This window comes from Mustelus asterias, chromosome 17, assembly GCF_964213995.1.
Source record: "Mustelus asterias chromosome 17, sMusAst1.hap1.1, whole genome shotgun sequence".
NCBI lineage: Eukaryota > Metazoa > Chordata > Chondrichthyes > Carcharhiniformes > Triakidae > Mustelus > Mustelus asterias.
The window spans coordinates 68,367,004-68,382,509 of record NC_135817.1 but is presented as its reverse complement, the minus strand read 5'-3'; the positions used below and the strand labels follow the sequence as shown (position 1 = coordinate 68,382,509).

General features: G+C 44.5%; 1 protein-coding gene across 1 annotated transcript in view; it reads left to right on the top strand.

The window, feature by feature from the left end:
* impg2a (interphotoreceptor matrix proteoglycan 2a) overlaps positions 1-15,506 on the top strand; it is a 72,691-nt gene that overhangs the window by 37,669 nt on the left and 19,516 nt on the right. The window contains exons 8-9 of the mRNA XM_078231894.1: positions 266-2,307; positions 10,793-11,012. Coding sequence (XP_078088020.1) covers positions 266-2,307; positions 10,793-11,012 — 2,262 coding nt within the window. The remainder of the gene's footprint in view (positions 1-265; positions 2,308-10,792; positions 11,013-15,506) is intronic.

Here is a 15,506-nt window from a genome sequence, read left to right as displayed (position 1 = left end):
ATGTGCAACATGGATTAATTTAGGATCAACCAAGGCCTTTTGCCATGACCACTTATGAAAACAGTTTGAAATAGTTTCTAATGTGGATGCAAAACTTAAAAAAAATTCCACTTGTACACAGTATGCATTTTAACTTGTTGTGGAGTCTGTCCCATATCCTATCACTGAGATGTGGTATAGTGAGACACAAGTAGCACTGTGATGATTACTGATGTATGTTCCCAATAAAGTTACAAGTAGAATAATATATTCTCTTGACTTTCAGAATTTGCAAACAAAGCGGATGGGTCAGAGGATTACCTCTCGGGTTCTGAACTATTGTCACAGCCACAGTCAACAGTCTTTGATTTGCTCTCTGATCAAACAACTGGGGAAAGACTGTCAGAAGCCGCAAACACTCCCATTGCATCAACTGACTATATTACACCTTTGGAACAGCAAAATGTTTCTGAAGAGAAGATATTAATGCCAGCTAGCACAGTGTTTGCTGTATTTGCACCATCTGCAACAGATCTGACCCCTCCGATTGACCATGAAGACTTACAGGAGACCTCTGATTTGCCCGGAATACAGGTCTCTATAACAAACACATCCGATGGTACAAAAACGCAGCCGAGTTTTGATGGAGGTCCTAATTTTGACTATGAGTCTGGGTCAGGGACTGAGCAAGACTTTTTGTGGTCTTGGACTACCGCAGTTCTTCAGCCAATTGTTCATGACAAGGCAGAAAGTGGGTCACCGGACAGCAATTCAGTTCAGCTCACAAGTATGCACCATTATGATGAAGCCAATATGGACTATCTGACAAATCGACCCAGTGTAAACGTAGAGGATTTGATTGATCAGCCTCCTGAAATAGATGCAGATATGGTTATCTCAAATGAAATAGATGTACCTGCGTTAATTGAAACAGCTTCAGACAACCATATTGCTATTGAAATCAAATCTCATGCTGCAGAGGCGATAAGTAAAAAAGTCCCTGTTGAATGGATGCCAGATAATCTATTAGAATTAACAATGCAAACATCTGAACCAATAAATTTTTTAAATTACTATTCCAGTGACTCAACCTTAAGGGCTGAACCCTTCACAGAACATTCAACAACACTAGAGCCAACTGAAAAGTCCTTTGTTTCAGCGCTGCCAACCACTGAATTAGTCACCAAAGGTCAAGCGATAACAGAACCCTTTGTCACAGAGTATCAAGGAACAGAGTCAACAATTCGAGGAAATCCAGCTACTACTTCTGTTATGGAACAGTTCACAACAGGTTCAGTCACCCAGGAGCACGTATTAACTGAATCGGACAGTGCACAGCAAGGAATATTAGAATCGGCCACCATGGAGCATGCAGTAGTGAAATCTGTCCCCACGGAAGATGTAGTAATAGAGCCATCCACACTGGGTCAACTGATCCCAGACTCAACCACCATAAAGCAATTTATCACCGCATCCACCACTATGGAGCGACTGGTGACAGAATCATCCACCATGACAGATTTCTCCCCATTACTGCGGACAACCACAGCATCGACCTTAGTGACGCACCCCTCGGTAGATGCATTCTCCATAGGCCAATCAAATGGGCTCCAACCAAACACAGAATTACCTAATGATTTGCAACCTTTCACCACAATGCTAGCTCCACCAGAAATTGAATTGTCCAATGTTATTGTTACTGAATTGAACAACGTTGAACTACATAACACTGGTGCTTCCACTATGATGGGACCTGCTACTCAATCAAAGATAGTGTCAGACTTTACTGATGTGTCTGTCTCAGAGCACAATGTTAGCAAATCATCAACCACTCTCCAGGCATTCGGTGAATCTGATAATGGTGTTCATTCTGATGATGAATCCATCAGGGAAATAGATCCCATGACAACATCTCCAGCTGTACAACCTGACAGCAAAGCATCTACTGCAGTGGATATGATGGCAGAGTATTTTCCTATTGGTGACCATGGGTCAACTATTGTAGAGCACAATGAAATGCACCCTCCCCATGATACATCTGAGGATGAAGCAGCGTGGTCTGAGGTTCAAGATATCTCAAATGAGCTGGATCATTTAGATATAATCCCGGAGCATGAAGAATCAGATAATGAAGAAGTGGCTAGCGCCTACACAGAATTTGCAGTTGCTGCTCCAACAGTGAGGGAAAAAGCAAGTGATAGTCACATATCCCGGCAGGCACTGGTCGTCTTTTTCAGCCTGCGTGTGACGAATATGATTTTTTCTGATGACCTCTTCAACAAAAGCTCTCATGAGTACAAAGCGCTAGAACAACGATTCTTGGAATTAGTGAGTTCACCTTTTCAAAAATGGCTTTGACTCTACTAATTATAGTTCGTTCATGATGATTAACAGCAGTCATTACACTTAAAAGTATTCTGTTGTATGTTACGAACTTTGAGGTTTTTTAGGATGGATAGTACTGTTTATGTTCTCTCCTTCCTAAATGAATCAGCCTTATGAAGCACCTCATCACTTAGAGGGCATGGTTAGCAATAATTATGGAGAACATGTTACTGTTCATTTTTGGAACATAATGAAACTGTGACTCTAATTACTCTATAGCATACAAGGCTATAGACTAAGAGCTGGAAAATGGGATTGGAGTAGATAGATGCTTGATAGCCAGCACAGGCATGGTGGGCCAAAGGGCCTCTTGCTGTGCTGTAGAACTCCATGGGCAGAATTTTCCCAAAAAGTGATTAGTCATTTTGGGTGAGAAAACCAGCCAGCGTGAGTCAGATCACCATCTTCCCACACTTTGGGAGGGGTGAGTTTTGCACCTGTTTTGAGAGGGTGGGGCCTATACATGCCAACAAGCCCAGCTTCACAGAGATTGTGCGCCGTTTTTAAAGGATGCTCCAAGCTCAAAGTGAAATTGAAGATCCCCCCCTCTCCCGCCACAGGCACCGGGACCCCCAACTGTCATTGAAAGCATGTTTCCCCGCACTTCCCTCGCCAACATAGATAACCGGCATCAGAGCATTGGGGCCCTCCCAGTGGGTCCCCCCTCATGACCTGCTTCGTGCCTCGCCCTTCATGCCCTTTTTTCATGTCCCCCCTTCATGTGTTCCCTCAGGCTCCACCCCCTCAGGTCCCATCCTCTTGGTACTGCCACCGGAACCTTGGTAGTGCCCACCTGGCAGTGTCTACCTGGCAGTGCTTTCCAAATTGGTGATTCCGGGGGTGCCAGGTGGCACTGTCAGATTGGCATTGCTAGCTGGACACTGCCCAGCTATTTCCCTGGCTACCTGGGGCTACGATAGCCTCTGAGTCCCCCAGCATGGCCATCTCACCTGGTCTCCATCTGTGCAGATAATCTGCACAGATGGAGACCATAATCTGCAGGTTATGTTCTGGTACAGTGGTTGGAAGAATCCCAATGGGGTTTTGCACCAGCGCTAGATGTGCTAGGCCCCTCGCCTGTGATTCCCCCACCCTGCACCGCTTTAACATCATCTGCGCCAAGCGTGACGCAGCAGCAAATCATAGCTTATGACTCAATGACTGAATAATTAACAAGAACAAAGAACAAAGAAAATTACAGCACAGAAACAGGCCCTTCGGCCCTCCAAGCCTGCACCGACCATGCTGCCCGACTGAACTAAAACCCCCTACCCTTCCGGGGACCATATCTCTCTATTCCCATCCTATTCATGTATTTGTCCAGACGCCTCTTAAAACTCACTATCGTATCTGCTCCCACTACCTCCCCCGGTAGTGGGTTCCAGGCATACATCACCCTCTGTGTAAAAAACTTGTCTCGCACATCTCCTTTAAACCTTGCCCCTCACACCTTAAACCTATGTCCCCTAGTAATTGACTCTTCCACTCTGGGAAAAAGCTTTTGACTATCCACTCTGTCCATGCCCCTCATAATCTTGTAGACATCTGTCAGGTCACCCCTCAACCTCCGTTCCAGTGAGAACAAATCAAGTCTTCCAACCTCTCCTCATAGCTAATGCCCTCCATGCCAGGCAACATCCTGGTAAATCTTTTCTGTACCCTCTCCAAAGCCTCCACATCCTCCTGATAGTGTGGTGACTAGAATTGAACACTATATTCCAAGTGCGGCCTAACTAAGGTTCTATAAAGCTGTAACACGACTTGCCAATTTTTAAACTCAGTGCCCCGGCCGATGAAGGCAAGCATATCGTATGCCTTCTTGACTACCTTCTCCACCTGCGTTGCCACTTTCAGTGACCTGTGTACCTGTACACCCAGATCCCTCTGCCTATCAATACTCTTAAGGGTTCTGCCATTTACTGTATAATTCCTATCTTTATTAGACTTCCAAAATGCATTACCTCATATTTGTCTGGATTAAACTCCATCTGCCATCTCTCCGCCCAAGTCTCCAACTGATCTATATCCTGCTGTATCCTCTGATGGCCCTCATCGCTATCTGCAAATCCACCAATCTTTGTGTCATCTGCAAACTTACTAATCAAACTAGTTACATTTTCTTCCAAATCATTTATATATATTACAAACAGCAAAGGTCCCAGCACTGATCCCTGAGGTACACCACTTGTCACAGCCCTCCATTCAGAAACACACCCTTCCACTGCTACCCTCTGTTTTCTATGACCGAGGCAGTTCTGTATCCACCTTGCCAGCTCACCTCTGATCCTGTGCGACTTCACCTTCTGCACCAGTCTGCCATGAGGGACCTTGTCAAAGGCCTTACTGAAGTCCATGTAGACAACATCCACTGCCCTACCCTCATTAAGGGAATTAACTCTCTACCCTTCAATTTTGTAATTGTACACAGGAGGATAAGTGCTGTTCCCATGTACTGCTTGTCCCTTAAGAAGATGGAAAATAACACAATAGTGAATATAAGCCCTAAGATCTTTTTGCAGGTTAAAATAATGTACCTGAAGTGCAAAATTCAAAACATTAGAACCAGTTAAATTCAATTTTTAAAATGGAGATACTTACGAATTGAGCTAGCAATAAATATTTTGGATGAAATAGTCAGAATTGTCATGTGACAGGCCTTCACATAGGCAAGTCTAGGAAAGAGGACCTGTTTAGAGATTATAAAGAGCTAGGATTCAAATTAAAAAACAGGTCCTCAAGGGTCATAATCTCCGGATTACTGCCCGAGCCACGTGCAAATTGGCATAGGGAGGCAAGAATAAGGGAAGTTAACACGTGGCTGAAAGAGTGGTGTGGGAAAGAAGGGTTCTTTTTCATGGGACACTGGCATCAGTTTTGGGGCAGGGGGGACCTATACCGTTGGGATGGTCTCCACCTGGACCGAGCTGGGATCAGTGTTCTGGCGAAGAGAGTAAATGGGGTGGTCAATAGGACTTTAAACTAGAGATTGGGGGGGAAGGGAAAGTCAGGGAACCAAGAGGTGAAGGAATCAGTGGGAAGCGTAGCTGCTTAGGATTACAAAAAATCACGAAAAGACAGCACTCAGGAGAGGTTACGATAGTCCCCATCTCACAAAATATGACACAGTGTCTGGAAAGGCTCAGTAAACCAAGGTCCACCACACTACGAAAACAAAAAGGGACGGTCAATAGGGAATTAAAGGTGCTATATTTAAATGCCCGCAGTGTCCGGAACAAGGTAGATGAGCTTGTGGCCCAGATTGTGACTGGCAGGTATGATGTGGTAGGCATCACAGAGACGTGGTTGCAGGGGGTTCAGGACTGGCAGTTAAACATCCAGGGATTCACAACCTATCGAAAAGACAGAGGGGTGGGTAGAGGGGGCGGGGTTGCCTTGTTAATTAGAAATGAAATTAAATCAATAGCACTAAACGACATAGGGTCAGACGATGTGGAGTCTGTGTGGGTAGAGTTGAGGAACCACAAAGGCAAAAAAACCATAATGGGAGTTATGTACAGGCCTCCTGACAGTGGTCAGGACCAGGGGCACAAAATGCACCACGAAATAGAAAGGGCATGTCAGAAAGGCAAGGTCACAGTGATCATGGGGGATTTCAATATGCAGGTGGACTGGGTAAATAATGTTGCCAGTGGACCCAAAGAAAGGGAATTCATTGAATGTTTACAGGATGGCTTTTTGGAACAGCTTGTGATGGAGCCCACGAGGGAACAGGCTATTCTGGACTTAGTGTTATGTAATGAGCCAGACGTGATAAAAGATCTTAAAGTAAGGGAACACTTAGGAAGCAGTGATCATAATATGGTAGAATTCAGTCTGCAATTTGAAAGAAGGAAGGCAGAATCAGATGTGAAGGTTCTACAGTTAAATAAAGGTAATTACAGGCGCATGAGGGAGGAACTGACAAAAATCGACTGGAAGCAGAGCCTAGTGGGAAAGACAGTAGAACAGCAATGGCAGGAGTTTCTGGGAGTAATTGAGGACACAGTGCAGAGGTTCATCCCAAACAAAAGAAAGGTTATCAGAGGGGGGATTAGGCAGCCATGGCTGACAAAGGAAGTCAGGGAATGCATCAAGGCAAAAGAGAGAGCCTATAATGTGGCAAAGAGTAGTGGGAAGTCAGAAGATTGGGAAGGCTATAAAAACAAACAGAGGATAACAAAGAGAGAAATAAGGAAGGAGAGGATCAAATATGAAGGTAGGCTAGCCAGTAACATTAGGAATGATAGTAAAAGTTTCTTTAAATACATTAAAAACAAACGGGAGGCAAAAGTAGACATTGGGCCGCTCCAAAATGACGCTGGTAATCTAGTGATGGGAGACAAGGAAATAGCTGAGGAACTTAATAAGTACTTTGCGTCAGTCTTCACAGTAGAAGACATGAGTAATATCCCAACAATTCAGGAAAGTCAGGGGGCAGAGTTGAATATGGTTGCCATCACAAAGGAGAAAGTGCTAGAGAAACTAAAAGGTCTGAAAATTGATAAATCTCCGGGCCCAGATGGGCTACATCCTAGAGTTCTAAAGGAGATAGCTGAAGAAATAGTGGAGGCGTTAGTTATGATCTTTCAAAAGTCACTGGAGTCAGGGAAAGTCCCAGAGGATTGGAAAATCGCTGTTGTAACCCCACTGTTCAAGAAGGGAACAAGAAAAAAGATGGAAAATTATAGGCCAATTAGCCTAACCTCAGTTGTTGGCAAAATTCTAGAATCCATCGTTAAGGATGAGATTTCTAAATTCTTGGAAGTGCAGGGTCGGATTAAGACAAGTCAGCATGGATTTAGTAAGGGGAGGTCGTGCCTGACAAACCTGTTAGAGTTCTTTGAAGAGATAACAAATAGGTTAGACCAAGGAGAGCCAATGGATGTTATCTATCTTGACTTCCAAAAGGCCTTTGACAAGGTGCCTCACGGGAGACTGCTGAGTAAAATAAGGGCCCATGGTATTCGAGGCAAGGTACTAACATGGATTGACGATTGGCTGTCAGACAGAAGGCAGAGAGTTGGGATAAAAGGTTCTTTCTCAGAATGGCAACCGGTGACAAGTGGTGTCCCGCAGGGTTCAGTGTTGGGGCCACAGCTGTTCTCTTTATATATTAACGATCTAGATGACGGGACTGGGAGCATTCTGGCCAAGTTTGCCGATGATACAAAGATAGGTGGAGGGGCAGGTAGTATTGAGGAGGTGGGGAGGCTGCAGAAAGATTTAGACAGTTTAGGAGAGTGGTCCAAGAAGTGGCTGATGAAATTCAACGTGGGCAAGTGCGAGGTCGTACACTTTGGAAAAAAGAATAGAGGCATGGACTATTTTCTAAACGGTGACAAAATTCATAATGCTAAAGTGCAAAGGGACTTGGGAGTCCTAGTCCAGGATTCTCTAAAGGTAAACTTGCAGGTTGAGTCCGTAATTAAGAAAGCAAATGTAATGTTGTCATTTATCTCAAGAGGCTTGGAATACAAAAGCAGGGATGTACTTCTGAGGCTTTATAAAGCACTGGTTAGGCCCCATTTGGAGTACTGTGAGCAATTTTGGGCCCCACACCTCAGGAAGGACATACTGGCACTGGAGCGGGTCCAGCGGAGATTCACACGGATGATCCCAGGAATGGTAGGCCTGACATACGATGAACGTCTGAGGATCGTGGGATTATATTCATTGGAGTTTAGGAGGTTGAGGGGAGATCTGATAGAAACTTACAAGATAATGAACGGCTTAGATAGGATGGACGTAGGGAAGTTGTTTCCATTAACAGGGGAGACTAGGACGCGGGGGCACAGCCTTAGAATAAAAGGGAGTCACTTTAGAACAGAGATGAGGAGAAATTTCTTCAGCCAGAGAGTGGTGGGTCTGTGGAATTCATTGCCACAGAGGGCTGTGGAGGCCGAGACGTTGAGCGTCTTCAAGACAGAAATTGATAAATTCTTGATTTCTCGAGGAATAAAGGGCTATGGGGAGAGAGCGGGTAAATGGAGTTGAAATCAACCATGATTGAATGGTGGAGTGGACTCGATGGGCCGAATGGCCTTACTTCCGCTCCTATGTCTTATGGTCTTATGGTCTTCCAATTAGACATTGTACGCAGACAAGAAAATTTCCAGTTCACCTAATTAGTCCAGGTGCTTCCAGAACAGAAACCTGGCAACAAATGTTGTGATTTATCTCAAGATACTCCTTTCGTTCACTAGCTATTCAAGTAAGTAAATTAATTGACTTTTTCAAACACATTTTGTGTTTTGTAATGTGAGGCAGATGTTGAAATTACTATACTTTTTGGAGATCTTTCTGAGATTGGATTTTGCCCGTATGATGCCTACTGTGGCTCATACATTAAAATGTCTTGAAAAAATTGAAGACAGTTGTTTCTCATTGAATACAATGTTTGGATGTGACTGCCTATAGATAATTATATATTTTGTTAACTATGTATCAACTTTAACATAGAGCTCAGTATATTTGCCTCACAGCCAACTCAGAGATGCAACTGACTGAATCCATTTAAAAAAATCACTTTACACCAACCACCTTAAATCATATAAATCCCAATGATGCCTGGAACATCAACAGAAAATAGCTTTCCTTTGCACTAAACCTACTTCGATGCAGAATGTAATTAATTCTGTTCTTCTCTGAAATTCTACCATAATTCCTAATTTCTTGTTTTCTCTCTTTCAACCAATTTTTAATCTTATTTGCTCACTCACCACCACCCCCCTCTGTACCCCTTAATATGTTCTAATAAGCTCCAAGGAATTCCTTAAAGTCCTGGACACTGAATCCACATTCATTGGCCGGAACTCTACCACCCCGCCCGCCACGGAATTGGAGCGGGCGAGAGTCTGACAACGGAAATGTCCGTTGACCTCAGGTGGGAATTTCCAGTCTCGCCTGAGTGAGACCATAAAATCCCATCCATTGTGTCCACTACCTTTTCAAATGGTTGACGAGGGAAGGGCCGTGGATGTCGTCTATATGGATTTTAGTAAAGCGTTTGACAAGGTCCCTCATGGGAGGCTGGTGCAAAAGGTTAAATCTCACGGGATAAAAGGTGAGCTAGCTAGATGGGTGGAGAACTGGCTTAGCCATAGAAGACAGAGGGTAGCAGTGGAGGGGTCTTTTTCCGGTTGGAGGTCTGTGACTAGTGGTGTTCCGCAGGGCTCTGTACTGGAACTCTGCTGTTTGTGATATATAAATGATTTGGAGGAAAATGTAACTGGTGTGATCAGTAAGTTTGCGGATGACGCGAAGATTGCTGGAGTTGCGAATAGTGATGAACATTGTCAGAGAATACAGCAGGATATGGATAGGCTCGAACATTTGGCGGAGAAATGGCAGATGGAATTTAATCCAGATAAATGCGAAGTGATGCATTTCGGTATATCTAATGTAAGGGGGAGCTATACAATAAATGGCAGAACCATCAGTATAGACACACAGAGGGACCTAGGTGTACAAGTCCATAGATCCTTAAAGGTGGCAGCACAGGTGGAGAGGGTGGTGAAGAAGGCATATGGCATGCTTGCCTTTATTGGACGGGGCATAGAATATAAAAGTTGGCATATGATGTTGCAGCTGTATAGAACGATGGTTAGGCCACATTTGGAATATTGCGTCCAGTTCTGGTCGCCACACTACCAGAAGGATGTGGAGACTTTGGAGAGAGTACAGAGAAGGTTTACCAAGATGTTGCCTGGTATGGAGGGTCTTAGCTATGAGGAGAGATTGGGGAAACTGGGGTTGTTCTCCTTGGAAAGACGGAGGATGAGGTGCGACCTAATAGAGGTGTATAAAATTATGAAGGGCATAGATAGGGTAAACAGTGGGAAGCTTTTTCCCAGGTCGGACGTGATGAACACAAGGGGTCACGGGTTCAAGGTGAGGAGGGGCAAGGTTCAACACAGATGTCAGGGGGATGTATTTTACACAGAGGGTGGTGGGGGCCTGGAATGCACTGCCAAGCAAGGTGATTGAGGCGGACACGCTGGGATCGTTTAAGACTTATCTAGATAGCCACATGAACAGACTGGGAATAGAGGGATGCAAAAGGATGGTCTAGTGGGCACATGAGCGGCGCAGGCTTGGAGGGCCGAAGGGCCTGTTCCTGTGCTGTATTGTTCTTTGTTCTTTGTCTATCAGGTTTATCAAACATATTTGCCAGAATTCTACCACCCAGCCCAGGAATCGGAGCGGGTGAGGGGCGGACAATGGAAATGCCTGTTGGCCTCGGGTGGGATTGTCCGGTCTCGGGTCAACCAAGGCCATAAAATCCCGTCCAACCGTTCTCCCTTTTTGGGAAAATTTGAGACTTTGGGGTAAAAAAATGTGGCAGTGAGCATGAAGTATAATAAATGAAAATGGAATGTGTGATCCAATTAAACTTCTATAACCCGAGTTTTGCTTGCTTCTTTTCTAGCTTGTTCCCTATCTGCAGTCCAACCTGACTGATTTTAAGCACCTTGAAATCCTAAACTTCAGAAATGGTAGCATCATCGTGAATAGCCGTATGAAATTTGCAAAGCCTGCCCCTCAGGATGTTACCAATGCAGTTTACCTGATCCTGGATGATTTCTGCAACACAGCATACCAAACTATGAACCTCGCCATCGATAGATACTCTCTGGATGTCGAGTCAGGTACAATGTTTCTCATGTTTTAGTCTTGCTCTCTTCGGAGTTATTCTTGTGTCTACATTTGGGATACACGGGAATGGTCTGGACCATGATTACATTGTATCCAAGACCAATTCTAAAGCATAACCAGTAAGCAGAAGCTGTGGACATGGGTGATAATATCAATGTTTTCATCCACCTTGTTACTGCGTAGTGCTTTGTTAACAAAAACAGAATGTGCTGGAAAGCCTCAGCAGTATAACAGCATCTATGGAGAGAGAACATGGCTACCGTTTCAAGTCAGGATGGCTCTTTGTCAGAGCTTGTTTATGTTTTATATACTTTAACCTGTCAAGTGAAGTGTTCACGTGATGAATTTGAATATAAACTATTCGGGACTATTTTACGAGAAGACAAGTACAGTTTTCATTTTAACTTCTTGTTACCTATTTCTGGTTCTTATTTTATTTTGTCATTGTTGAAAATTGTATAAGGAAAACATATAATAACATACTTACCGCATGATTTACGATATGGACGATGGCTTGGATTTTCCGAGGAGTGGCAATCATCGTCACATTGCCTCTTAGCTCCAACTTTTCCTTGCTCTGACGCTGCTCTGAATTTCTGGCCAGGTCCTCGGAACTTGGCCCTTTCAGAAAGATGGACTCCGGCTTCCATCCAACAGCTCCCAAAAAGGTGTAGTCAGTTCTGTTCAGTAGGGATAGTTAGTGGGGGAGGGGGGGTGGGTAATTAAAAATGGAGGCTAATCTGGTCAGGTTGGGGGTTAGGGGATAATTGGGTGGTGTAGGGTAGTCATGTCTGATGGATGGCTGGGTTAGCATGGTTGGGCGTGCTGGTTGGATCGGGTCAAGATGGGTGGACAGGAGGGCAGTCAGGTGGGGTCAGGTTGGGGAGTCATGTGAGTAGTCAGGGGGTCATGTGAGTCATTGGGGGTGAGGGAGGGGGGCGTGTGGTGCGTGGTTGTCGCAGTTGTGTAGTTACCCAGGAGTTAGATTAGGATTTTTCTGTTCAACATTTCCAGGGTAACTATCCTGGGATGGAGTTTTCTGGCCCTTCCCGCTGACGGGATCTTTTGGAACCCACTGAAAGTGACCTCCCCCCTCCCCCCACGATGGGTGAGGCACACAAAGCACCATAGACACTGGCGGGACCAGAGAATCCTGCCGGTGGCCAATGTTAAGTCACTTCTGCTGCCAGCAAACTCACTGCAAGAGGGTTGAGGGAGGAGGTGCAGAAAATCCCACCCATGGTAAAGACATCGGAACTGTCTGAAACTGTCAGACTCTAGCTCAGAGATGTTGGTGCAGGGTCTTGTGGAGCAGGGGGTCTGCCCATTTGAAGCTCAAATCTCCCCAACAATCATTGTGGAGGTCAGTGCGTCAATAGCTCCACAGGGTCCCGGCAGACATTTGGGTCATAGGACTTGTCTCCAATGACCCACAGGTCGAAAGACCTGGGCCTAGATCTGAAATATTAGATGTGGAAGTTATATGTTCAATATGGCATGCTTGGACATCTTCAACAGACATAAAGATGAATGTATAAAAGGCTGGATGTGAAGTAGGTGGGTCCTGCACACCTCCACCTTGTTTTACTGCAGCTACAGGAAGCACAAAGGTGGAAGAAATTCCTACCATGGGAACCATGACTGTGCGTGGCAGCAAATTCTGCTGGTGAAGATAGTCTATATGATTTTTGAAATCCTTCTTTGGCATTTTTAAATGCCTTCAATAAAAGGTAAAGACAGATTCAGAGAGGAGGGGACTTTAAATTGCTGTTGTGATCGATCTCCAGTTCGTAGCATATCCCCACTGACAGATAATGTACTGACCTAGACTCCTGACCCCCTCCCCCTCCCATTGCACCCCTAATTGGCTGCCTTCCTGCCCGACGTAACCTGCCAACATTTAATTCGACGAGCTGAGATGGTGGGTTGACTTGGGGGGAACGAGTAGACCACTGACTTTCTGTTCTTCCTCCCTCATCCCATCCAAGAAACATAAAATCAGCTCAATATATAGATTAGAAATAAGCAACAATATTGACATGGGAATGAAATTTCAGCCAAGTTTAGCACTTGAGGTACATCTTAATTGATATCTCGTTGAATGATTTTGGATTGATATTTTCTCTTGCTCCTTCTATGAGAATGAATGCACAATGGGTCATATTGATCATTCAGTGGCTATGTGGAGGTCACCAGCAAACTCCTGTTCAATTCTGTTTGATAAGTTAGTGCAGATTTTGAGAAGCAAAATGTTTCCGTTGTTAAAAAACACACGCTCTTCCACACTGACTGGCTGCCACAAGTATCTAAAATTTGAAAAGGACCATGTTCATGCCAAATGCTAAAGAAGCTGGATCCCAGGGCCCAGCAAGCTTACAGAATAACTTTAGTGTAAACTATTTAGGAGACAGATATTTCGGATGTGCATTCTGGCTACCCAGCTATATCATTAATAGGATTTAAGTAATCCAAAATCTTCTAATGTTTATCCATGGCATCAGTGCTCGTAATAGTTGTGTAATATTAGAATGATTAACCAAGGTTCTATAGAGTTCACAGAGATCGTGTGGAGATAAAATTGATTTCAGGTTTCAGAATCGGCTAAATTGGTTTTCTTCTGACTTTTTGAGAATTTACTAAACACAAAATACAGCATTAAGAAGCACTGCACAATGACTTGTACTATAAACAAAAGGTGGCAATGGGTGGGATTTTCCGCCCTTCTTACCAGTGAGATTTTCCAGTCCTGCCGAAAGCGACACCCACTGTGGTGGTTTCCCCAGCAGTGGGATGGGCCACACAAAGCACCATAGACATTGGTGGCACCAGAAGATCCTGAAGATTCTGCCGGCAGCCAATGGTGAGCCGCCTCTGCTGGTGGAAAACACACCACGCGGAGGGAACTGAAAAATCCCACCCAATTGTTTTGTTAAAAAAGAGGTTTCTTGTTTGTTGCTCCTGTGCAATGTTCAACTGTTGAGCTCAGTGCAGCTGATGTTGACTGGAAACCCTTCAGATGAGGTCTTTGTCCCATAGCGGTAAAATATCTCCAAGTCAGCTGATTTAAAGTCAGTCTTAATCAAATAAACAATCTTCAGAACTATAAGCAGCATCTTTTCTCAAAGGTAGGGGAGTCTAAAACTAGAGGGCATAGGTTTAAGGTGAGAGGGGAGAGATACAACAGGGTCCAGAGGGGCGATTTTTTCACACAGAGGGTGGTGAGTGTCTGGAACAAGCTGCCAGAGGTAGTAGTAGAGGTGGATACAATTTTGTCCTTTAAAAAGCGTTTAGACAGTTGCATGGGTAAGATGGGTATAGAGGGATATGGCAGGCAATAGGTACTAGCTTAAGGGTTAAAAAAGGGGTGGCATAGACAAGTTGGGCCGAAGGGCCTGCTTCCATGCTGTAAACCTCTATGCCTGTAAAGTAGAATTTGTTTCCAAGATAGATACTTGTCAGATCTGAGAACAATTAGAAAAGACTTGGGATGATGGTGAATCATCTTGGTGGCTCAAGGGCAACTAGGGATGGGCAAGAAATGCTGGCCTAGTCAGCAAAGCCCATATCCCATAGATGAATAAAAAGAATTACATAGACCCTGAAAATATTCTTGCAATTATGCAGGAATCTTGCCCATCAGGGATCTCCATCACTAACCCTTGCAAGGTCTCACAGGGGTCCCTTTGTCAGCATGACTAACATCAAGGGCACCTACGTGATACTGGAGGCAAAAAAACTTTGTGGCTGAATTTTAGGAGTGGGGAGTCTGCCCCTTTGTAAGGCAGCTAAAATCTTGGGGAAAAAACTGTCCCCTTCAAAAATTTCAGATACTGCTGTGGTGATTGTCCCTTCGAGGGCAACACAACAGCCTACAATCCTAAACTGGGACATTTGGAGGGCTGCTAATGTAAGAATACATGCTGTGGGAAATCCACTTCGAAGATCTTGTAATATTACCAAAGCAAAATCAGGACATTGCCTTATATCCCACCTTTTCTGTGTACTCCCAGCACAGGAATGCAAGGATGGCAGACAGTGTTAGTTGCTGTAAGCTGATGAAAAATTATTTATGAAAAGGAGGCACTGAATCAATTTTAAAATTCCTTCAGGGGAAGTTGGTGTCACTGGCAAGGCCAGCATTTGCTGCCCATACATAATTGTCCTTGAGAAGGTACTAGTGAGCTGCCTTCTTGAACACCCACAATGCTGCTCGGAAGTGAGTTTGATCCATACAACAACAGTGAAGGAATAATGATAAGATCCCAAGTCAGCATGGTGTGTGGCTTAGACAGGAGCTTGAAGGTGGTGATGTTCCTATACATCTGCTGCCCTTGTCCTTCTAAGTGGTGAAGACTGCGGGTTTGGAAGGTGCTGTTGAAAGAACCTTGGTGAATTGCTGCAGTGCATTTTGTACATAGTGCATCTTGCTGGAATTGTGTGTTGGTGTTGGAGGGAGCGAATGTTGAAGGAGCTGAATGGGGTACCAA